The following is a 24,135-nucleotide window of genomic DNA, read 5'->3' on the forward strand; positions in this document are numbered from 1 at the left end:
ATATAATTCATACCCCCCCCAACACGTGGAAACGTCCAGAATGTTTGGGAAGAGAGCACCCTACATTAGATACGTTAACAATTCAACACCGTCCCAATATTGCAGAGTTTAAGAACGAAGCAGTTAAAGGTGGGCTGCGCTGAGGTAAGGTGAGAAACATGGTTTACCGTTAAACGCACCCAAGTCTGGTTGCAACCAAGGAAATGATTTGGAAATTTTTTAAGAAGCGAGTCCGCTAGTTGGTCCTCCATGCCCAATGAAATTTCTGGTTAAGACGAAGCTTCCGTTCCAAATTCATTATCTATTTCGCTTACAACACAATTCTGCCTGGAAGAAGTCTCACCCCAAAACGTTCCTGACCCTTGTGAGAATCAGAACTAGAACCCCAAACTGGGCCGGGTTAGCCGTAGCCTATGTAGCGCCGGGCAAGCGAAGCCGGACGCGCGCGGAGCAGAAAACGTTGGCAACAGCAACCAAAAAGCGACGGCAAACCGAGCCCACTAATCGGAAATTCCGGGCTAAAACGCTTCCCTGGGTGAGAGAACAATCCAACGCGGCGGGAAAAACAAGGACGCGAGGCGCCGCGATTTTCACAGGCCATAGCACAGGCCTCAGCTGGGACAAGAGCTTTCTCCACCGCAGCTGAAGAACGTGGACGACTGCCCGCGGCGCCCGGCTCCTCACAGAGGCCTCCCTTCACGCCCCCTTCCCCTCATAGCCCCGCCAGCCAGGCACTACACTCACCAAACGGATGAAACCGAAGCCACGGTCCCGATTGATGAAGACCTCACTGGGCTCGCCGTAGCGCTCGAAGAGCCTCTTGAAGTCCTCTTCCGTGATATCTGTGGGCAGGTTCCCCACGAAGAGGCGGCAGCGTTGCGTGTACGTCTTTTCGCCCGGCTTGAGGAAGCTCTTGATGTCAATGGTGAATCCCATCTCTTCATCGGGGTGGTCCTCCGGAGCCACCGGGGCAGGTGGAGCCTGCTCCCCCGCCAGCGCGAGGGCCATGGCGGCCGATGGCTCGCTCTCGCCTGCGGCAGACTCAAGAGCTCGAAGGCGGGCCGGGTTTTTCTCAATGCGTACTTGCTTCAGGTTTCCCCTTAACATCATCTTAGTGAGTTCAATTCAGATACCGGATATAATTCTAGAGCTATAGCTGTATCTCTGTATATACGTACAAATACGGAATATAGAAGGAAAAAGTCAGAGAAGACAGATCGCTTAGCGCGCTGTCCTGCCTGGTCAGGATCACCGCCACGGTAGCTGCACGTTCAAAATGGCGCTGCCACCAGCCGCAGTTACAAGAAGAGACGCCGGCTGTAAGTCCCGCCCCTCCGCAAAGGCCGACGCCGGAGCCAACGCGCCTGCGCATTATTGCAGGCCAACATGCGCATGAGCACAATATTATATGAGGTGCAGATGCAAACCACCTCCTGGGCTGCGCTAAATGCGGTTTCCCACCCTTCTAAATTAGCTGACTGTTGGGTTGCACTTATGGGAAAAATTGTTATATGTGCACCAGTGTGTGAAAACACAATGATCTGGGGAATATCCATATTCTTTTAGATACCCAGCTCAATTCTCAATGACTATGGAAAAACGAAAACTTGCAAATTTTACGCAGGGCATTGAATAAGAAGATATTTCTCGGTGATTGAAGCACCTCAAAACATTTATTTCTGTCCGTCAACAGCAAGATTTTTATTATACTTACTGATAAAACTATCCATTCTATAAAATAATTATACTGTTGATTATTCGCCTCAGAGAAGGACTCCATGAAATTGCTTATGAAATTCTGAACTCCTATAGACCATACTCCATAACAAGGGCTAGCAAATATTTTCTGTAAAGGGTCAGACTGCAAATATTTTAAGATTTGTGAGTCATGCAGTGTCCGCCAAACTACTCAGTTCCGCTCAGTACGTCTCCTGGGACATGGGCAGGCATTCCAGTGAGTGTTAAAAAGAAATGAATTCACTCTGCAAAACATTTCAGTAGTTTCTCATGAGGTTAAACATATGCTCACTTAAGAAGAGCAATCCCACTTCTAATTATCCAAGTGAAATGAAAACTTGTATTCACACAAAAAACTACATGCAACTGTTTATAGGGGCTTTATTTGTAATCAACAAGAACTGAAACAATCCAAATGTCCAAACTAGTGATAGGTAAACAGCGTGACATTCATATAATGGAATATGCTCAGCAATAAAAAGGAATGCACTACAGAACACAGATCAGCGGTTGCCAGGAGCTGGAGGTGGGGGGTGATTACACAGGGACACAGGGAAATTTTTGGAATGATGAAACTATATTCTGAATGAGGTGGTGGCTACACAATTGTATGTGTTTGTCAAAACTTGGTAAACTAAAAGGGTCAGTATTACTGTATGTAAATTATGCCTTAAAAATTTTTTTCAAAGATTTTATTTATTCGACAAATACAGATCACAAGTAGGCAGAGAGGCAGGCAGAGAGAGAGGGGGAAGCAGGCTCCCCGCCGAGCAGAGAGCCGGATGCGGGGCTCTATCCCAGGACCCGGGGACCACGACCGGAGCCAAAGGCAGAGGCCCTAATCCACTGAGCCACCCAGGTGCCCCTAAAAAATTTTTAACTATTCAAAAATTTAAAAATAAAATACCATCGAGACTAATCCCTATTTACCTTAGTTGGCCATCCAAATTCTAATCACCCAGACTCTAATCTCCGTGTAGGTCTATAAATTCCTGAGTCTAACTCAATTCCCCACACCCCTCTCAGTTGCTCCAAAGCCACCTATTGAGTGCTTGGAAACTCACTCTCTGTAATCAGCAAAATCCCCTATTTTTTTCTCTGAACATCTTCACCTTCCTGCTTTAACTGGAATATGATTTTCCTCTGAAGATTGCTTCCCCAACAGCCCTCCCTAAAAGTGGACCTTTTTCCTACCTCCCATGTGTCACTGGATTTAAGGATGAGGTACAGACATTCTCAAGGATCCCTTACAAGCTGGAGAACATATCCCCTCTACTTCAGCAAAAATCCCAGCTCCAAAATTCTCATGCCAACATAAACATGAGCTTATGCTCCCTTTCCCGCTCTCCCTCTTCTTTACTCTCCCATCCCCCCCATAATAACTTTTCACCACTCTTTAAATTTACAACCACAAATGTGAGGTAGGAATGCATATGAATGCATAGCCAATATTGTCAATTTTTATTAACTTTGCTGAAGAAAAAGGCACAATCAGAATAAAATTGCCTCACTCAATCAGCACCAAATCAACTAACCTAATTTCATATGTAGCCTTCCTTCCTGTAACAAGAATGAATTGCCAGTGATCCCCTGGAAGGCCAACCCATGGGATAGCATCTTCTTTCCAAGCACTTTGCTTCTGCAGTTATCTAGTCACCTTCTCAAGTAATCAGCCACTTGATCTGTATTCAACTGTGTCCATCTGCAAAAGAAAACAAACTGCTGATAAAACTGTCACCTTAAAAAAAAAGAACGAAAAAAACCCTTTCTAGACCTATGTTATCCTTTAGCTATTTCTTTACTAGAAAGATAGAAACAGAGAAAGCAGAATTGTCTATATTTTGTCTCTATTTGCTAATTTGATATCTCCTTAAGCCACATTAATCAGATGTCTGTCCCCACATTGTATTCCTCTGAAACCTCTCTTGGCACAATGGTGACAGCCTCTACTTTACCAGGTGCAACAGTCAAATCTCAGACTTCTCAGCCCCATTTGACATTGTAGACCCGTGCCTGAGTTTCACCATATATAATTTGGTAATAATACCTACTTAACAGAGTTATTGTGCATAATAAATGATTACAGTATAATCTTTGGAAAATATTCTGATACCTTAAGTGTTATTATTGGTCACTTTTCTCATATCTTCTGGAAACACTGTTCTGTCCTCTGTACTATCATCTTCTTCTCATGTTCTTACACCTCAATGGCCACTCCTCAGTCATTATATCTTTCTTAGGAATCTTTAGTATGTTAGAGAGCCACAAGTTGAAGTCCTTCTCTTTTCTTTAGCTATATTAATTCCCTAGGTCAGGCCATCCACATCATTGTACCTCAGAAGCATTAGAGCATCTTTTCTAAAGCTCAACACTATTTGCATTTTGTACCAAATAATTATTTGTTGTGAGTAGATGTTTAGAAGTGTGACTGGCTCCTACCACCTAGATGCCAGTAGCACCCCACTCCCAGCTGTGACAAAGCAAAACCTGCCAGGCATTATTTCAATTGTGTTATACTTAATAACTCATTAATCTTCATAACAATTTCTTATTGTTGTCACTTTTGTTTTTGTTTATTTTTTTAAAGATTTTATTTATCTGTCAGAGAGAGGGCAGAGAGAGAGCACAAAAGCGGGGGGAACAGCAGGCAGAGGGAAAACCAGGCTCCCTACTGAGCAAGGAGCCCAATGAGGGACTCAATACCAGGACCCTGGAATCATGACCTGAGTCTAATACAGATCCTAACCGACTGAGCCACCCAGGAGTCCCTATTGTTGTCACTTTTAAACTTCATTTTTTACTTTTTTAAAAGATTTTATTTATTTATTTGACAGGGATCACAAGTAGACAGAGAGGCAGGCAGGTGGGGGGAAGGTTGGGGAACAGGCTCCCTGCTGAGCAGAGAGCCCAATGCCCGATGCGGGGCTCGATCCCAGGACCCTGGGATCATGACCTGAGCCAAAGGCAGAGGCTTAAACCCACTGAGCCACCCCGGTGCCCCTAAACTTCATTTTTTAGAGCAGTTTTAGATTCACAGCAAAATTAAAAGGAAGGTACAGAAATTTCCCATATACTTCCTGCTCCTACATATGCACAGTTTTCCCCATTATATACATAACCCACAAAAATGATACATCTGTTACAGTTGATGAACCTATATTGACACATCATGATCACACAGAGTCCAATAGGTTTCACTCAGTAGTGTGTATTCTATGGGTCTGGAAAAATTTATGGTGACATGTATCCACCATTACAGTATTACACAGAGTGCTTTCTCTTAATTGATTTGAAAGAGACAGAGAGAGCAGGACCAGGGGGAGGGGCAAAGGGAGAGGAAGAGGGAAAGCAGACTCCCCTCTGAGTGGGGAGCCCAGTCAGGGCTCAATCCCAGGACCCTGAGATCATGACCTGAACAAAGTCAGACACTTTACCGACTGAGCCACCTAGACGCCCCATAGAGAGTACTTTCGTTGCCCTAAAACTCCTCTGTGCCCCTCCTATTCCTCCCTCTCCCCAACCAACCTCTGGAGATCGCTGAAGTTTTTATTGTCTCCATAGTTTTACCTTTTCTAGAATGTCATATAATTGGAATCATATCGTGTGTAGCCTTTTTAGACTGCCTTCTTTCACTTAGTAATATGTATTTAAGATTCCTCTGTCTTTTCATGGCTCAGTAGCTCATTTCTTTGTAATATTGAATAATATTCCATTGTCTGGATGTACCACAGTCAATTTATCCATTCACTTACTGAAGGACATCTTGGTTGTTTCCAAGTTTGGCAGTTATAAATGAAGCTGCTGTAAACATTTGTGTGCAGGTTTTTGTATGGATATAAGTTTTCAACTCCTTTGGGTAAATAGCTAGCAGCGAGATTATGTTTAGCATTTAAGAAGCTGACAAATTGTCTTCCAAAGTGGCTATACCACTCTGCATTCCCACCAGCAATGAATGAGTGTTCCTGTTGCTCTACACATTTGCCAGCATTTGGAGTAGTCACTGTTCTAGATTCTGACCATTCTGTTACGGGTATAGTGGTACCTCATTTTTTAGTTTGCATTTTGCAGATAATATACCATAGGGAACATCTTTTCTTATGCTCATTTGCCATTTATATGTCTTTTCTGAGGTGTCTGTTAAAGCTATTGGCCCATTTCTTAATCAGATTGTTATTGTTGAGTTTTAAGAGTTGCTTGTATACTTTGGTAACAGTCCTTTATCAGATGTCTTTGGCAAATATTTTCTTGCAACCTATGAGCTTGTCTTTTTATTCTCATGACTGTATTTTGCAGAGCAGAAGTTTTTCATTTTAATGAAGTTCAGATTATCAGTTCTTTCTCTCATAAATCATACCTATGGTGTTATATATAAAAAGTCATCACCATGGGTTGCCTGGGTGCCTCAGCCAACTAAGCATCTGCGTTTGGCACAGGTCATGATCCCAGGGTCCTGGAGTCAAGTCTCACATCAAGCTCCCTAGTTGGTAGGGAGCCTGGTTCTCCCTCTCCCTCTGCCACTCCCTTTGCTTGTGCTTGCTCTCACTCTCCATCAAGTGAATAAATAAAATCTTTAAAAATAAATAACAAAAAGTCATCACCAAATCAAAAGTCATTTAAATTTTCTTCAATTCTTCTTCTAGGATTTTTAAAGTTTTGTGTTTTACATTTAAGTGTATGATCCATTTTGAGTTAATTTCTATGAAGGTTGTAAGGTTTGTGGATAGATTCTCTCTCCCTCCTTTTTAATATGTGAATGACCAGTTGTTCGAGCACCATTATTGAAAAGACAGTCTTGTTCCATATATTGCCTTTGTTCTTTGCCAGCCGATCGGTTGATCTTTATTTATGATGGCCTATTTCTGGACTCTCTATTCTGTTTCATTGATCTATTTGTCTACTTTTTCTCTAATACAGTATTGTTTTGATTAGTGTGACTTAATAGTAAGTCTTAAAGTGGGGTACCGTTAGTCCTCCAACTTTGTTCTTTTCCTTCAATATTGTATTGGCTATTCTGGGTCTTCTTCCTCTCCTTATAAACTTAAGAAGCAGTTTGTACATATCAAAAATACACTATTTATTGAAGAGACTGTCTTTTTTCCACTGTATATTTTTTCCTGCTTTGTCGAAGATTATTTGACCATAGAGTTGAGTGTACATATCAGGGCTCTCTACTCTGTTCCACTGGTCTGTGTGTCTGTTTTGATGCCAGTACCATGCTGTCTTGGCGATCACAGCTTTGTAGTAAAGCTTGAAATCGGGCAACATGATGCCCCAGTTTTGTTTTTCTTTTTCATTTCCTTAACAATTCGGGGTCTCTTCTGATTCCATACAAATTTTAGGATTGTTTGCTCCACCTCTTTGAAAAATGCCAGTGGAATTTTGATCAGAATGGCATTAAAAGTATAAATTGCTCTAGGCAGTATAGACATTTTAACAATGTTTTTTCTTCTGATCCATGAGCATGGGATGGTCTTTCATCTTTTTGTGTCTTCTTCAATTTCTTTCATGAGTGTTCTGTAGTTCCTAAGTACAGATCATTTACCTCTTTGGTTAGGTTTATTCCCAGGTATCTTATGCTTCTTGATGCTATAGTAAATGGAATCGATTCTCTAATTTCCCTTTCTGTATTTTCATTGTTAGTGTATAAGAAAGCAACTGATTTCTGTATATTGATTTTGTATCCTGCCACATTACTGAATTGCTGTATGAGTTCTAGTAGTTTCATGGTGGAGTCTTTTGGGTTTTCCATATAAAGTATCATATCATCTGCGAAGAGAGAGAGTTTGACTTCTTCTTTGACAATTTGAATATCTTTTATTTCTCTTTGTTGTCTGACTGCTGTTGTTAGGACTTCTAATACTATGTTGAACAAGAGTGGTGAGAGTGGGCATCCTTGTCGTGTTCCTGATCTCAAAGGGAAGGCTGTCAGCTTTTTCCCATTGAGGATGATATTTGCTGTGGGTTTCTCATAGATAGATTTTATGAAGTTGAGGAATGTTCCCCCTATCCCTCTACTTTGAAGCGTTTTAATCAGGAACGGATGCTGGATTTTGTCAAATGCTTTTTCTGCATGAATCGAGAGGACCCTGTGGTTCTTCTCTCCTCCCTTATTGATTTGTCCTATCACATTGATTGATTTGCGAATGTTGAACCATCCTTGCAACCCAGGGATAAATTCCACCTGGTCATAGTGGATAATCTTTTTAATGTACTGTTGGATTTAATGTACTGTTGGATCCTATTAGCTAGGATCTTGTTGAGAATCTTAGCATCCATATTCATCAGGGATATTGGTCCAAAATTCTCCTTTTTGGTGGGGTCTTTGCCTGGTTTGAGGATCAGGATAATGCTGGCTTCATAAAGAGAGTCTGGAAGTTTGCCTTCTGCTTCAATTTTTTGAAACAGCTTCAGGAGAATATGTGTTATTTCTTCTTTGAAAGTTTGGTAGAATTCCCCAGGGAATCCGTCAGGTCCTGGGTTCTTGTTTTTTGGGAGGTTTTTGATCAAGGTTTCAATCTTGTTACTAGATATCGGTCTATTCAGGTTGTCAGTTTCGTCCTGATTCAGTTTTGGAATTTTATAGTTTTCTAGCAATGCATCCATTTCATCTAGGTTGCTTAACTTATTGGCATAAAACTATTGATAATAATTTCTGATGATTGCTTCTATTTCCTTAGTGTTAGTTGTGTCTCTCCCTTTTCATTCATAATTTTATTTGGGTCTTCTCTCTTTTCTTTTGAATTAGTTTGGCCAATGGTTTATCGATCTTACTGATTCTTTCAAAAAACCAGCTTCTAGTTTCATTGATGTGTTCTACTGTATCTCTAGTTTCTATCTCACTGATCTCTGCTTTAATCTTGATTATTTCCCTTTTTGTGTGTGGAGTTGGCTTAATTTGTTGTTGATTCTCCAGTTCTTTAAGGTGTAAAGACAGCTGGTGTATTCTGGATTTTTCAGTTTTTTTGAGGGAGGCTTGGATGGCTTTGTATTTCCCCCTTAGGACCGCCTTTGCTGTTGGTATTGTATTTTTAAAAAGATTTTATTGATCTGAAAGAGAGAGTGAGAATGTGAGAAAGGGAGAGTGAGCATGAATGGGGCAAGGGGAGGACAGAGGGAGAAGACAAGCAGACTCCCTGCTGAGCAGGGGACCCCCCCCCAACTTGAGGCTTGATCCCAGGGCCCCAGAACCACAACCTGATCCGAAGGCAGACACACAACTGACAGAGCCACCCAGGCTCCTGGTATTGTATTTTTTATTTCAAATTCCACTTCATCACTCTGGTACATAAAAAAGTAATGGGCTTTTGAAAATCAGGGCTTATATCCTACAAACTTGCTATGATTGTTTATTAGTTTTTTGTCAATTCTTTCAGATATTCTACATACACAATCATTTTATCTACGTACAAAGACAGTTTTATCTCTTCTTTCCCAATCTCCACATCTTGTATTTACTTTTCCTATCTTATTGTATTATTTAGGACTTCTAGAACGATGTTGAATGGCAGTGGAGAGGGAGGATATCCTTGTCTTGTTCCTGACCTTACTAGGAAAGCTTTGAGATTCTTACCATAAAGTATGATGTTAGTTGTAGGTTTCTTATAGATATTTTTATCATACTGAGGAGGTTACCATCAATTTCTAGTTTACTGAGAGTTTTTCTAATAAATGAGTGTTGGATTTTGTCAAATAGCTTTTTCTGCATCTATTGATAAGACCATGTGTTTTTAATTCTTTGGAATTTTGATGTGATGAATTACATTAATTGATTTTTGAATGTTGACCAACCATGCATACCTGAGATAAACCCCCTTGATTCAGGCAACTGGGTGGCTCAGTTGGTTGGGCATCTGCCTTCAGCTTGGGTGGTGGTGAGCTGCCTGCTCAGCAGGGAGTCTGCTTCTCCCTCTGCTGCTCCCCCTGCTTGTGCTCTCTCTGTCAAATAAATAAATAAATAAATAAAATCTTGAAAAAAAATAAACCCACTTGATTGCAATGTACCACTTGCTTTACATATTGTTAGATTAAATTTGATAATATTTTGTTGAGAAAGTTTGCAGCTATGTTCCTGTGAATTATTGATTTGAAGTGTTTTTTTTTTCCTTGCAATGTCTTTGTCTAGTTTGGGAATTAAGGTAACGCAGGCCTCATAGAATGAGTCAGGAAGAATTCCTCTGCTTCTACTCTCTGAAAGAGATTATAGAGAATTGGTGTAACTTATTCCTTAAACATATCGCAGAATTCACCACTGAACCTAACTGGGATCAGTGCTTTTTGTTTTGGAAGGTTATTAACTAATGATTAAATCTCTTTTAAAAGATACAGGAGTATTCAGATTGTCTAGTAGTGTTTCTGTGATTTTTGGCAGACTGTGTCTTTCCAAGAATTAGTTCATTTCATCTGGGCTATCAAATATGTGGGCATAGAGGGGTTCACAGCATATCTTCATTATCCTTTTAATATCCATAGGATCTGTAAAGATGTCCCCTCTTTCATTTGTGATATTAGTAATTTGTGTCCTTTCTCTTTTTTCTTAGTTAGCTTAGCTAGAGGCTTATTGATTTGATTTATCTTCTCAATGAACTAATTTATGGTTTTATTGATTTTCTCTAATACCTGCTTTTCAATTTAATTGATTTCTACTCTAATTCTTATTTCTTTTCTTCCGCTAACTTTGGATTTAATTTGTTTTTGTCTTTCTAGTTTTCTCACATGGAAACTTAGATGATTATATTATTTAAATTTATGCATTCAACACTATAAATGTTTCTCTAAGCACTGTTTTTACTGTATCCCAGAGATTTTGGTAAGTTGCATTTTCATTTTCCCTTAGTTCAAATATTTTAAAATTTCTCTTGAGATTTCTTCTTTCACCCATGTGTTATTTAGAAGTATACTATTTAGGGATGCCTGGGTGGCTCAGTGGCTTAAAGCCTCTGCCTTCAGCTCAGGTCACTCTGCTCAGGAGGGAGCCTGCTTCCCTTCCTCTCTCTCTGTCTGCCTCTACAATTTTTATTCTTTTAAATTTGTTAATGTATATTTTATGACCAACAATGTGATCAATATTGGTGAATGGTTCATGTGATCTTTTTTTTTTTTAAAGATTTTATTTATTTATTTGACAGACAGAGATCGCAAGTAGGCAAAGAGGCAGGCAGAGAGAGAGAGAGGGAAGCAGGCTCCCTGCTGAGCAGAGAGCCCGATGAGGGACTAGATGCCAGGACCCTGAGATCATGACCTGAGCCGAGGGCAGCGGCTTAACCCACTGAGCCACCCAGGTGCCCCTCATGTGATCTTTTTTTTTAGAAAGGGGTAGGGACGAAGTAAAAGAATCCCAAACAGGCTCCACCCCTAGCACAGAGCCTGACACGTGGCTTGATCTCACAACCCTGAGATCATGACCTGAACTGAAATCAAGATTCAGATACTCAACTGACTTGAGCTACCTAGGCACCCCACAGTCCATGTGATCTTAAGAAGAATGTGTATTCTGCTATTGTTGGATGGAGTAGTCTATTGATGTCAATTATATCCAGTTGAATGATGGTATTATTAAGTTCAACTACGTCGTTACTGATTTTCTGCCTGTTGGATCCACCCACTTTTGATAAATCCACTTCCGATAAATTGTTGAAATTTCCGACTGTAATTGCGGATTCATCTAATTCTCCATGGAGTTCTATCCATCATGTATTTTGATGCTCTGTTGTTAGGCATATTAAAAGTTAAAGATTGTTATGTCTTCTTGGGGGAAATTACCCCTTTATAAATATGGAATTCCAAGAAAAATGGGAGGTGGCAGAGTAATAAGATCTTGAAGTCACCTCCTCCCATGGACACAGCAGGGCTGTGACTCTATATAGTGAAACTCTCTCTGGGAACAACCTGAAAACTAGCAGAACAGTTCTCCCATGGCTGAAGATATAAACAAAAAACACAAAGCATTGGGGGGGCAAACACACTGTCTAATCAGGAACCAAAACCCTGCCATGGCAACCCATAAGCAGGAGGTATGTCACTGGCACAAGGGTACTTCCTGAGGAGTGAGAGTTCAAGCTTCACATTGGGTAATCCCTGCCCTTGGGGATCCAAACCAGGTAGATGAGTTCCCATAATGTCTGGCTAGGAAAATGAATGGGGCTTAACTCCAGGAGAGCCAGAGGCCTAGAGGAAACCAAGACTCTACTCTTAAAGGTCTTGCACACAATCTCACTCCCTCCAAGACCCAACACAGAGGCAGTAGTGTGAAGAGAGCCTGGGCCAAAAGTGAAGACTTATTAACTAATTTTAGGGCATGTGCCGCCGGCACAGAGATCTGTAGAAATTTTCTCTGGGAACAGAAAGCTTATGGGTGCCATTTTTCTTGCTCTCTTTCAGCCTACTTGACTTCAAGCTGATGAACACCAGTTCTGACACTTTACATCTAACATACTAACACCCCTCAAAAAGCAGTTTTTGGGAGCACCTGGGTGCCTCAGTCGGTTAAAGCCTCTGCCTTCGGCTCGGGTCAGCAGGGAGCCTGCTTCCTCCTCTCTCTCTGCCTGCCTCTCTGCCTGCTTGTGATCTCTGTCTGTCAAAAAAAAAAAAAAAAAAAAGCAGTTTTTGCTCTGCCACATCCAGTGGGCACCTCACCAGGAAATACCACCCCTCCAAAGCAATTCCTGCTCTCACAGAAGGAAGGCCACCCTGGCCCAACAGGACACCCATGCCAGTCATGGCCAGACCTCACAGTCAGTCCTGCCCACCACTGCATCTGCTGCAGTCATGGCCCAATCACAATAGTAGGGTACATGCAACTCATACAGGGAACATCACTGGAGTGCCTGGTTCTGGCAGCCAGGGGAAATTGTACCTTCCACATAAGGTCACTACTTTCAAGATCAGGAGACATAGTTGACCTACTTAATACATAGAAACAAACAGAGAGTCATACAAAAAGAGGAGACAGAGAAATATGTTCCAGGGTGCCTCAGTGGCTCAGTGGGTTAAGTCTCTGCCTTCGGCTCGGGTCATGATCTCAGGGTCCTGGGATTGAGGCCCGAATCTGGCTCTCTGCTCGGCGGGGAGCCTGCTTCCCTCTCTCTCTCTGCCTGCCTCTCTGCCTACTTGTGATCTCTCTCTGTCAAATAAATTAATACATAAATCTTAAAAAAAAAAAGAAATATGTTCTAAACAAAAGAATAAGACAAAATCTCAGAAAAGGAACTAAGCAAAAACAGAGGTAAGTAATCTACCTGATAAACATTTCAAAGTAATGGTCATAAAGATGATCACTGAACTTGGAAGAAGAGTGGATGAACTCAGTGAAAACTTTAGCAAAGAGACAGAAAATATTAAAAAGAACTAATCAGAGCTGAAGAATACAATAAATGAAATGAAAAATACACTAGAGGAGCCAATAGTAAATTAGAGAATGCAGAAGAATATAGCAATGATCTAAAAGACAGGATAGTGGAAATCATTCAAACTGAACAGCAAAAAGAAAAGGGAATTTTAACAATTAGGGTAGGTAAGGGACCTCTATGACAACATCATGCTAGTGGGTATCAAAATAAAGCCAGAGTAGACATATTTATATCAGAGAAACTAGACTTAAAACAAAAAGATTTTATTTATTTGAGAGAGAGTGAGCAAGCACAAGTGGGGTGTGGGGGGCAGAGGAAGAGGGAGAAGTAGACTTCCAGCTGAGCAGAGAGCCCAATACAGGACTCAGTCCTCTGACCGTGAGATCATGACCTGAGCTGAAGGCAGACACCTAACTGACTAAGCCACCCAGGCTCCCCTCAGACAAACTAGACTTTAAACCAGACTGTAACAAGAGATGCAGAAGGACACTGTATCATAATAAAGAGGTCTATCCAAAAAGAAGATCTAACAATTGTAAATATTTATGTCCCCAACTTGGGAGCACCCAAATAAGTAAATCAGTTAGTAACAGACATAAAGAAATTAATTGATAATAATACAATAATACCAGGGGATTTTAACACCCCCACTTACTGCAACAGAAAGATCATCAAAGCAGAAAATCAAAAAGGAAACAATGGCTTTCAGTAAGACACTGGACCAGATGGACTTAACAGATATATTCAGAACATTTCATCCTAAACCAGCAGAAGATTCATTCTTTTTTGAGTGCACATGGAACTTTCTCCAGAATATATCACATACTGGGTCACAAATCAGCTCTCAACAAGTAGGCCTGGGGCGCCTGGGTGGCTCAGTGGGTTAAAGCCTCTGCCTTCGGCTCGGGTCATGATCCCAGGCTCCTGGGATCAAGCCCCGCATCGGGCTCTCTGCTCAGCAGGGAGCCTGCTTCCCTCTCTCTCTCTCTGCCTGCCTCTCTGCCTACTTGTGATCTCTGTCTGTCAAATAAATAAAATCTTTGAAAAAAAAACCAAACACGTAGGCCTGATTGTGTTGATCCAACAACAATCAAAAAGACTGAGATCATACCATACATATTTTCAGACCACAACTCTATGAAACTTGAAGTCAACCACAAAAAATGTGGATAGACCATAAACACATGCAGATTAAAGAATACCTCAGTAAAGAATGAATGGGTTAACCAGGAAATTAAAGAAGAAATTAAAAAAAAAAATGGAAGCAAATGAAAATGAAAACATGATAGTCCAGAACCTTTGGGATGCAGTAAAAGTGGTCACAAGAGGGAAGTATATAGCAATACAAGTCTACCTCAAAAACCTAGGAAAGTCTCAAATACATAACCTAGACTTACACCTAAGGAGCGAGAAAAGGAATAGCAAATAAATCCTGAAGCCAGGAGAAGGAGGAAAATAATAGACTAGAGCAGAAATAAATTATAAAGAAACAAAAAAATACAGTAGAATAGCTCAATGAAACTAAGAGGTGGTTCTTTAAAAGAATTAGTAAAATTGATAAAGCTCTAGCTACGTTTATCAATATGAAAAGAGAAAAGACCCAAATAAATAAAATCATGAATGAGAGAGAAGAGATCACAACCAACACCATAGAAATACAAACAATTATAAGAGAATATATAAATTATATGCCAACAAATTGGATAATTTGGAAGAAATGGATAAATTCTTAGAAACATGCAAACTACCAAAGCTGAAACAGAAAGAAATCCTGTACAGACCCATAACCAGCAAAAGAAACTGAATCAGTAATAAAAAAATCTCCCAAAAAACCAAAGTCCAGACCCACATGGCTTCCCAGGGCAATTCTACCAGAAATTTAGAGAAGAGTTAATACTTATTCTTATCGGGACACCTGGGTGGCTCAGCGGGTTAAGCCACTGCCTTCAGCTCAGATCATGATCCCAGCGTCCTGTGATCGAGTCCCACATTGGGCTCCTTGTCCAGAAGGGAGCCTGCTTCTCTCTCTGCCTCTGCCTGCCACTCTGCCTGCTTGTGCTCTCTCTCTCTGACAAATAAATAAAATCTTAAAAAAAATACGTATTCTTATCAAACTGTTCCAAAAAATAGAAATGGAATGAAAACTTCCAAACTCATTCTAAGAGGCCAGCATTATCTTAATTCCAAAACCAGAAGGTGACCCCACTAAAAAGAATTATAGGCCAATATCCATGATGAATATGGATGCAAAAATTCTCAACAAGATACTAGCAAAATGGACCCAACAGTACATTTAAAGAACTATTCACTATGATCAAGTGGGATTTATTCCTGGACTGAAGGGGTGGTTCAATATCTGCAAATCAATCAATGTGATATACCACATTAATAAAATAAAGAGCCATATGATCCTCTCAGTAGATGCAGAAAAAGCATTTGACCAAGTACAGCATCCATTGTTGACAAAAACCCTCAACAAAGTAAGGATAGAAGGACCATACCTCAATGTCATAAATGCCATATATAAAAGACCCACAGCTAATATCCTCAATGGGGAAAAAACAGAGTTTTTATTCCACTGTCAGGAACAAAAAACAGAGACGTCCACTCTCACCATTGTTATTTAACATAGTACTGGAAGTTATAGCCTCAACAATCAAAATAAAAGCCATCCAAATCAGCAAGGAAGAAATCAAACTTTCACTATTTGCAGATGACATGATACTCTATGTAGAAAACCAGAAAGACTCTATCAAAACTTTGCTAGAACTAATTTGCTAGAACTAATACATGCATTTAACAAAGTCGCAGGATATAAAATCAATATACAGAAATCTGTTGCATTTCTATACAGCAATAACGAAGCCACAGAAAAAGAAAACAAGGAATCAATTCCACTTATAATTGCATCAAAAAACCATAAGATACCTTGGAAGAAACCTAATCAAAAAGGTAAATGAACTGTCTTTTGAAAACTATAGAAAACTTATGAAAGAAATTGAAAAGGACACAAAGAAACGGAAAAACATTCCATACTCATGGATTGGCTGAACAAGCATTGTTAAAATGTTTATCCTACCCAAAGCAACCTACACTTTTAATGAAATCCTTATCAATACACCAACAGTATTTTTCACAGAACCAAAACAAACAATTCTAAAAGTTGTATAGAACCACAAAAGCCAAAGCAAATTTGAAAAAGGAAAACAAAGCTGGAGGCATCACAATTCTGGACTTCAAGCTGTATTACAAAGGTGTAGTCATCAAGACAGTATGGTAATGGCACAAAAACAGACAAATAGATCAATGGAACAGAAAACCCAGAAATGGACCCTCAACGATATGGTCAACTAATCTTTGACAAAGCAGGAAAGAATATTCAATGGAAAAAAGACAGTCTCTTCAACAAATGGTGTTGGAAAAATTGGACAGCAACAACTGGGCATCAGAAGAAATAAACTGGACCACTTTCTTACACCATAGGCAAAAATAAATTCAAAATGAATGGAAGACCTAAATGTGAGACAGAAATACATCAAAATTTTAGAGAGCAATACAGGTAGCAACCTCTTTGATCTTGGCTGTAGCAACTTCCCAGTAGACACATCTCCGGAGGCAAGGGAAACAAAAGCAAATATGAACTATGGGACTTCATCAAGACAAAAAGCTTCTATACTGAGAAGGAAAAAAAACCCAACAAAACAAAAGGCAGTCTACAGAATGGGAGAAGATATTTGCAAATGACATATCTGATAAAGGGTAGGTACCCAAAATCTATTTTAAAAAAGTATCAAGGGCACCTGGGTGGCTCAGTGGGTTCAGCCTCTGCCTTCAGCTCAGGTCATGATCTCAGGGTCCTGGGATCGAGTCCCACATTGGGCTCTCTGCTTGGCAGGGAGCCTGCTTCCTCCTCTCTCTCTCTGCCTCCCTCTCTGCCTACTTGTGATTTCTCTCTGTCAAATGAATAAATAAAATCTTTTAAAAAAAGTATCAGACTCATCACTTAAAAACCAAATAATCCCTTTAAGAAATGGGCAGAAGACATGAATAGACATTTTTCCAAATAAGACATCCAGAGGGCTGACAGACACGTGAAAAGAGGCTCAATATCACTCATCATCAGGGAAATATAAATCAAAACCATGATGAGATACCACTTCACATCTGTCAGAATGGCTAAAATTAACAATACAGGAAACAATAGAGGCTGGCGAGGATGTGGGGAAGGGGGAACCGTCTTGCTTTGTTGGTAGAAATGCAAACTGGTGTAGCCACTCTGGAAAACAGTATGGAGGATCCTCAAAAAGTTAAAAGTAGAACTACCCTAAAACCCAGCAATTTCACTATGAGGTTTTTACCCAAAGAATACAAAAATAGTGATTTGAAGGAGCACATGCCCCCCAATGTTTATACGTTTATAGCAGAATTATCAACAATAGCCAAATTATGGAAAGAGCCCAAATGTCCATTGACTAATGAATGGATAAAGAAGATGTGAGATATATATACATATGTATATATGTATATATATAAAGAATGAAATCTTGCCATTTGGAATGACGTGGATGGAGCTAGAGTGTATTATGCTAAGCAAAATAAGATAAAGACAAATACCATATGATTTCACTCATATATGGAATTTAAGAAACAAAACAGATGAACATATGGGAAGGGGAAAAAAAGAGAGGGAAGCACACCATAAGAGACTCTTAACTGTAGAGAACAAACTGAGCATTGATGGAGGGGAGGTGGGCAGGGGATGGGCCAAATGGATAATGGGTATTAAGGAGGGCACTTGTGTTGAGCACTGGGTCTTGTATGTAAGGGATGAATCACTAAATTCTACTCCTGAAACCAATATTACATTTATGTTAACTAACTAGGATTTAAATAAAAATTTGAAAAAGAAAAAAACAAACAAAAAACAAAGACTACAACAAGAGAAAAAGAAGGGCATTGCATAACGATATAGGAATCAATCCAATAAGAGAATACAATCCAGTAAGAGAATACAATCCAATAAGAGAATTTTGTGTCTTTCTTTGTGTGTAACCTTCCATAAACAGAACGTGAAAGCACCTAAATATATACAACAAATATAAACAGACATAAAAGTATAAATCAACAGTAATATGATGGTAGGGAACTTTAGCACCCCACCTACATCAATGGATCAGCCAGACAGAAAATTAATAAGGAAACAATGTCTTTGAATATTAGGCCATATGGACTTAGAACATTCCATCCCAAACCAGCAATATACACATTCTTTTGATGTGCTTAAGGACCATTCTCCAGGATAGACCATATGTTGGCCACAAAACTAGTCTTGGTAAATTTAACAAGATTGAAATAATATCAAGCATCTTTTCTGACCAAAATGATATGAAACTAGAAAAAATTGGAAAAAAAACCCCAAACATTTGGAGGCAAAACATGATGCTACTAAACAACCAATGGAGAAACAAAGAAATCAAAGAAGTAAAAAAATACATGGAAACAAAGGAAAATGGGAAACACATTTCAAAATCTTTGGGATGCAGGAAAACAAGAAATCTTCGGAATGCAGCAAAAGTATTTCTAAGAGTAAAGTTTATTGCAATACAGGTTTACCTCAAGATACAAGAGAAACTCAAATAAATAATGTATCCTTACACCTACAGGAACTAGAAAAAGAAGAACAAACAAAGCCCAAAGTATAAGGAAGACATACTGAAGATCACACTGGAAAAAAATCACATAAAGAATAAAAGTAAAAAAATAGAAAAGTTCGAAGAAATTAAGAACTGGGGGTTGCCTAGGTGGCTCAGTTGGTTGGGCAACGGCCTTCCGCTCAGGTCATGATCCTAGAGTCCCAGGATCAAGTCCCAGGATCCAGTGCCGAATCACGCTCCAGCTCCATGGGGAGTCTGTTTTTCCCTCTGACCTTCTCCCCTCTCATGCTCTCTCTCACTGTCTTTTAAATAAATATATAAAATCTTTAAAAGAATTAAGAACTGGTTCTTTGTAAAGCTAATCACAATTGATAAATCTTTAGCCAAACTCATCAAGAGAAAAAGATAAAGGGCCTAAATAATCAGACATGAGAGAGAAGGAGTTACAACCAACATCATGAAAATAAAAAGGATTATAGGAGACAACTACAAAAAAATTACATGCCAACAAATTGGATAATCTAGAAAAAATAGACAAATATCGAAAAAACATACAATCTTCTAAGAATCTGAAAGAAATAGAAAATCTGAACAGATTGATTACTAGTAGTGTAATTGAATCAGTAATCAAAAAACTCCCAACAAACAAAAGCCCAGAGATAAATGCTTCATAGGTGAACTCTATCAAACATTTAAAGAAGAGTTGATACCTATCCTTCTCAAACCATTCCAAAAAATTGAAGAAGAAAGAATGCCTCCAAATTCACTCTACAAGACAAGCATTACTCTGATACCAAAACCAGACAAAGGCTCTACAAAAAAGAAAACAATAGGCCAGTATCTCTGATGAACACAAATGTAAAAATCCTCAACAATACATGCTAAAATATTAGTAAACCAAATTCAACTATACATGAAAAAGGTCATTCCCCATGATCAGGTGGAATTTATTCCAGGGGTGCAAGCATGGGTCAATATCAGAAAATCAGTCAATGTTACTCATTATATAAACAAAATAAAGTATAAAAAAATCATATGATCATCTTAGCAGGTAAAAAAAAAATCTGACAAATTTCAACATCCATTCATGATAAAAATTCTCAACAAAGTGAATGTAGAGGGAACATACCTCAACATAATAGAGGACATATATGAAGGACACCTAGGTGGCTCAGTCAGTTAATCAAATGCCTTTGAATCAGGTCATGATCTCAGAACCCTAGGATTAAGCCCTGAATCAGGTTCCTCACTCAGTGGGGAGTCAGCTTGTCCCTCTGTTCCTCTACCCACTCGCATTTTCTCTCTCTCAAATAAATAAATAAAATCTTGAAAAAAAAATTGCAGCCATATATGATAAACCCAAGCTGACATACTCAGCAGAGAAAAGGTGAAACCATTTCCTCTAAGATCAGGAATAAGAGAAGGATGCCCACTCTCATCACTCTTTTCTTTTTTTTTTTTAAAGATTTTATTTATCCATTTGACAGAGAGAGAGCACAAGCAGGGAGAGCAGGAGGCAGAGGGAGAAGCAGGCTACCCGCTGAGCATGGACCCCAATGCGAGGCTCGATCCCAGGACTCTAGGATCACGACCTGATCCAAAGGCAGATGCTTAACTGACTGAGCCATCCAGGTGCCCCTCACTCTCCTCACTTTTACTGAAGATAGCTCTGAAAGGACCTAGACAAAGTATCAGAGAAGAAAAAGATTCCAAATTGGTAAGGAAGAAGTAAAACTGCCACTATCTGAAGATGACATTCTATATACAAAAAATCCTAAATATTTAGGGACACCTGTCAGTTGGTTAAGCAACTAACTCTGGATCTCAGCTTAGGTCATGATCTCAGGGTTGTAAGATCAGATCCCACCTTAGGCTCTACACTGGGAGTGAAGCCTGCTTAAGATTCTCTCTCTCTTCCTCTCCCCCTCTGCTCATGTAACATGAGTGCTCTCTCTCTTTCAGAGGGAAGAAGGAAGGAAGGAAAGAAGGAAGGACGGACGAACCGGTTTTTTTAAATACAAAAACTAGGGGATAGGGGCCCCTGGGTGGCTCAGTGGGTTAAAGCCTCTGCCTTCGGCTCGGGTCATGATCCCAAGGTCCTGGGATTGAGCCCCGCATTGGGCTCTCTGCTCGGCAGGGAGCCTGCTTCCCTTCCTTTCTCTCTGTCTGCCTCTCTGCCTGCTTGTGATCTCTGTCAAATAAATAAATAAAATCTTTAAAAAAAATAAAAACTAGGGGTGCCTGGGTGGCAGAGGACCTGAATAGACATTTTTCCAAAGAAGCCATGCAAATGGCCAACAGACACATGAAAAGATGTTCAACAACACTAACCATCAAAGAAAATGCAAATCAAAACCACAATGAGATACCACTTCACACCTGTCAGAATGCCTAGTATCAAAAAGACAAGAAGTAGGGCACCTGAGTGGTGCAGTCCTTAAGCATCTGCCTTTGGCTCAGGTCACCATCCCCAAGTCCTGGGATGGAGGCCCACATCAGGCTCCCTGCTTGCCAGGAAGCCTGCTTCTCCCACTCCCCTTGCTTGTGTTCCCTCTCTCTCTCTGTCTCTCTGTCAAATAAATAAAATCTTAAAAAAAAAAAAAAAGACAGGAAGTAGCAAGTATTGGTAAAAAACATGGAGAAAAGAGAACCATGGTGGTGGGAATGTGAAATAGTGTAGCCACTATGGAAAATAATATGGAGTTGCCTCAAAAAAATTTTAAAAAGGGCACCTGGGTGGCTCAATGGGTTAAGCCTCTGCCTTTGGCTCAGGTCATGATCTCAGGGGCCTGGAATCGAGCCCCGCATCTGGCCCTCTGCTCAGCAGGGAGCCTGCTTCCCCCCCTCTCTCTGCGGCTCTGCCTACTTGTGATCTCTCTCTGTCAAATAAATAAATAAAATCTTTTTAAAACATTAAAAATAGAAATGATCCAGCAATTCCTTTTCTGGGTATTTTCTCAAGGAAAGTGAAAACACTAATTCAAAAGTATCTATGCAGCAGCCATAAAAAAAAAAAAAAAGAAATCTTGCCATTTACAACAACGTAGATGGGACTAGAGGGTATTATATCAAGTGAAATGAGTCAATCAGAAAAGACAATTATCATATAATCTCACTGATATGTGGAATTTAAGAAACAAGGCAGAGGATCATAGGACAAGAGAGGAAAAAATGAAACAAGATGAAACCAGAGAGAGAGAGACAAGCCATAAAAGACTCTTAGGAAACAAACTGAGGGTTCCTGGAGGGGAGGGGTGTGGGGGGATGGGTAGCTGGTGATAGATGTTGGGGAGGGTATGAGTTGTGGTGAGCACTGTGTGTTGTGTAAGACTGATGAATCACAGACCTGTACCCTTGAAACAGTAATACATTATATGTTAATTAATTGAATTTAAATGAAAAAAGATACATGTACGCCTATGTTTATTGTAGCATTATTTCAAATAACCAAGATATGAAAAAAAAAACCAATAACCAAGATATGGAAGCAACCCAATGTCCGTTGATCAATGAATGGATAAAGAAGATGCGGTGTATATATATAATATATATTATATATTATCATATATGTTATATACACACATATACAAATTCTATTGATAAGTGATACTATATATGCTATATGTGATATGTGATATGGAATATTGCTCAGACATAAAAAATAATGAAATCTTGCCATTTGTCACATGGATGTACCTAGAGGGTATTATGCTGAATGAAATAAGTCAGACATAGAAAGACAGATATCATATGATTTCACTTACGTGTGGAATCTAAAAATCCAAACAAATGAAACAAAGAGGAGAAACAGATTCATAAATACAGAGAACAAATTGGTAGTTGCCAGAAGGGATGAGAGTTTGGAAATGGGCCAAATTAAGAATTACAAACTTCAAGTTATAAAAAAATAAATTGTGGAGATATAAAGCATAGCATAGGGAATATAATCAATTATACTATAATAACTTTGTATGGTATCAGAAGGTAACTGCAGGAGTGCCTGGGTGGCTCAGTGGGTTAAGTGGCTGCCTTCAGCTCAGGTCACGATTCTGTGGTCCTGGGATCAAGTCCCACATCTGGCTCCACCTGCTTTGTGAGAAGCCTGCATCTCCCTCTGCCTGCTGTTCCCCCCTGCTTGCGCTGTCTCTCTGTCAAATAAATATATAGGATCTTTTCAAAAAATTAAAAAGGTAAAGAACATCTTTTAACATTTTTTTTAAAAAGATTTTTAAAATTTATTTTAGCAGAGGAGGGTCAGAGGAAATGGCAGATAATCTCAAGCAGACTCTTTACTGAGCACAGAGCCCCACAGAGGGACTCAATCTCATGAACCTGAGATCATGACCTGAGCTGAAATCAAGAGGCAGATGCTTAATGGACAGAGCCACCCCAGTGCCCTAAAGCATCATGCTTTTAACATTTCTTATATGGGGGAAAGCACCCACATTTCTTACATGAATGCACTACTTAAAACAAAGTCTCTCAAATTTTGTTTGTCTGAGTAAGCTGATTTCTCCTTCACTTTTTGAAGGTATTTTTGCAGGATACAGAATTCTATACTGGTGAGGTTTTTCTCTCCACATTTTAAATATTTCACTCATTCTCTTCTTGCTTGCATGGTTTCTGAGGAGAAGAAATAACAAACGTAATTGTTATTTTTATTCCTCTATAGGCAGACTGTTTTCTCTTCTTCCAAGATTTTTGTTTACTTTGATTTTCTGTAGTTTCAAAATGATATGCCTAGCTGAATTTTTCTTAAAGATTTTATTTATTTATTTGACAGAGAGAGACACAATGAGAGAGGGAACACAAGCAGGGGGAGTGGGAGAGGGAGAAGCAGGCTCCCCACTGAGCAGGGAGCTGGACATGGGGCTCAGTTCCAGGACCCTGGGATCATGATCCCAGCTGAAGACAGACGCTTAATGACTGAGCCACCCAGGTACCCCGTGAATGTTTATAAAAATTTTTCCTGCTTGATGTTCTCTGAACTTTGTGGATTTGTAGTTTGGTATTGATATTACTTTGGGAAAATTCTCAGACATTAATGTTTCAAGCTTTTCTTCTGTTTCTCTCTCTTCTTTTTCTTCTGGTTTTCCCACTGCTCATTTTAACACCTTTCATAGCTGTCCCAGGATTCTTAGATTTTCTGTTCTGTGTTCTTGGTACCCCCCCACCCCAGCCATTCCTTGTTTTCTTTGCTTTCAGTTTTGGAGGGTTTTTGCTTGTTTTGAGATATCCTCCAGTTCAGGGACTTTTTCTCTTTTTCTCTTCTTTTTTAACATACTGTGTTATATTAGTTTCAGGTGTACAATACAGTAAGTCAATATTTCCATACACCACCCAGTGCTCATCACAACAAGTGCACTCCTTAATCCCCATCACTTATTCAACACATCCTC

At 39.7% G+C, this 24,135-nt stretch overlaps 2 protein-coding genes across 2 annotated transcripts in view; both read right to left on the reverse strand.

Annotated features, from left to right (window-relative positions):
* Positions 1 to 1,188, reverse strand: part of PSPC1 (paraspeckle component 1) — a 71,170-nt gene extending 69,982 nt beyond the window's left edge. The window contains exon 1 of the mRNA XM_032838211.1: positions 745 to 1,188. Coding sequence (XP_032694102.1) covers positions 745 to 1,110 — 366 coding nt within the window. The 5' untranslated portion in view covers positions 1,111 to 1,188. The remainder of the gene's footprint in view (positions 1 to 744) is intronic.
* A 1,638-nt stretch (positions 1,189 to 2,826) lies between these two features.
* Positions 2,827 to 24,135, reverse strand: part of ZMYM5 (zinc finger MYM-type containing 5) — a 69,994-nt gene continuing 48,685 nt past the window's right edge. The window contains exon 8 of the mRNA XM_032838300.1: positions 2,827 to 3,439. Coding sequence (XP_032694191.1) covers positions 3,407 to 3,439 — 33 coding nt within the window. The 3' untranslated portion in view covers positions 2,827 to 3,406. The remainder of the gene's footprint in view (positions 3,440 to 24,135) is intronic.

This window comes from Lontra canadensis, unplaced genomic scaffold (assembly GCF_010015895.1).
Source record: "Lontra canadensis isolate GAN:19392208 unplaced genomic scaffold, GSC_riverotter_1.0 scaffold103, whole genome shotgun sequence".
NCBI classification, from domain to species: domain Eukaryota; kingdom Metazoa; phylum Chordata; class Mammalia; order Carnivora; family Mustelidae; genus Lontra; species Lontra canadensis.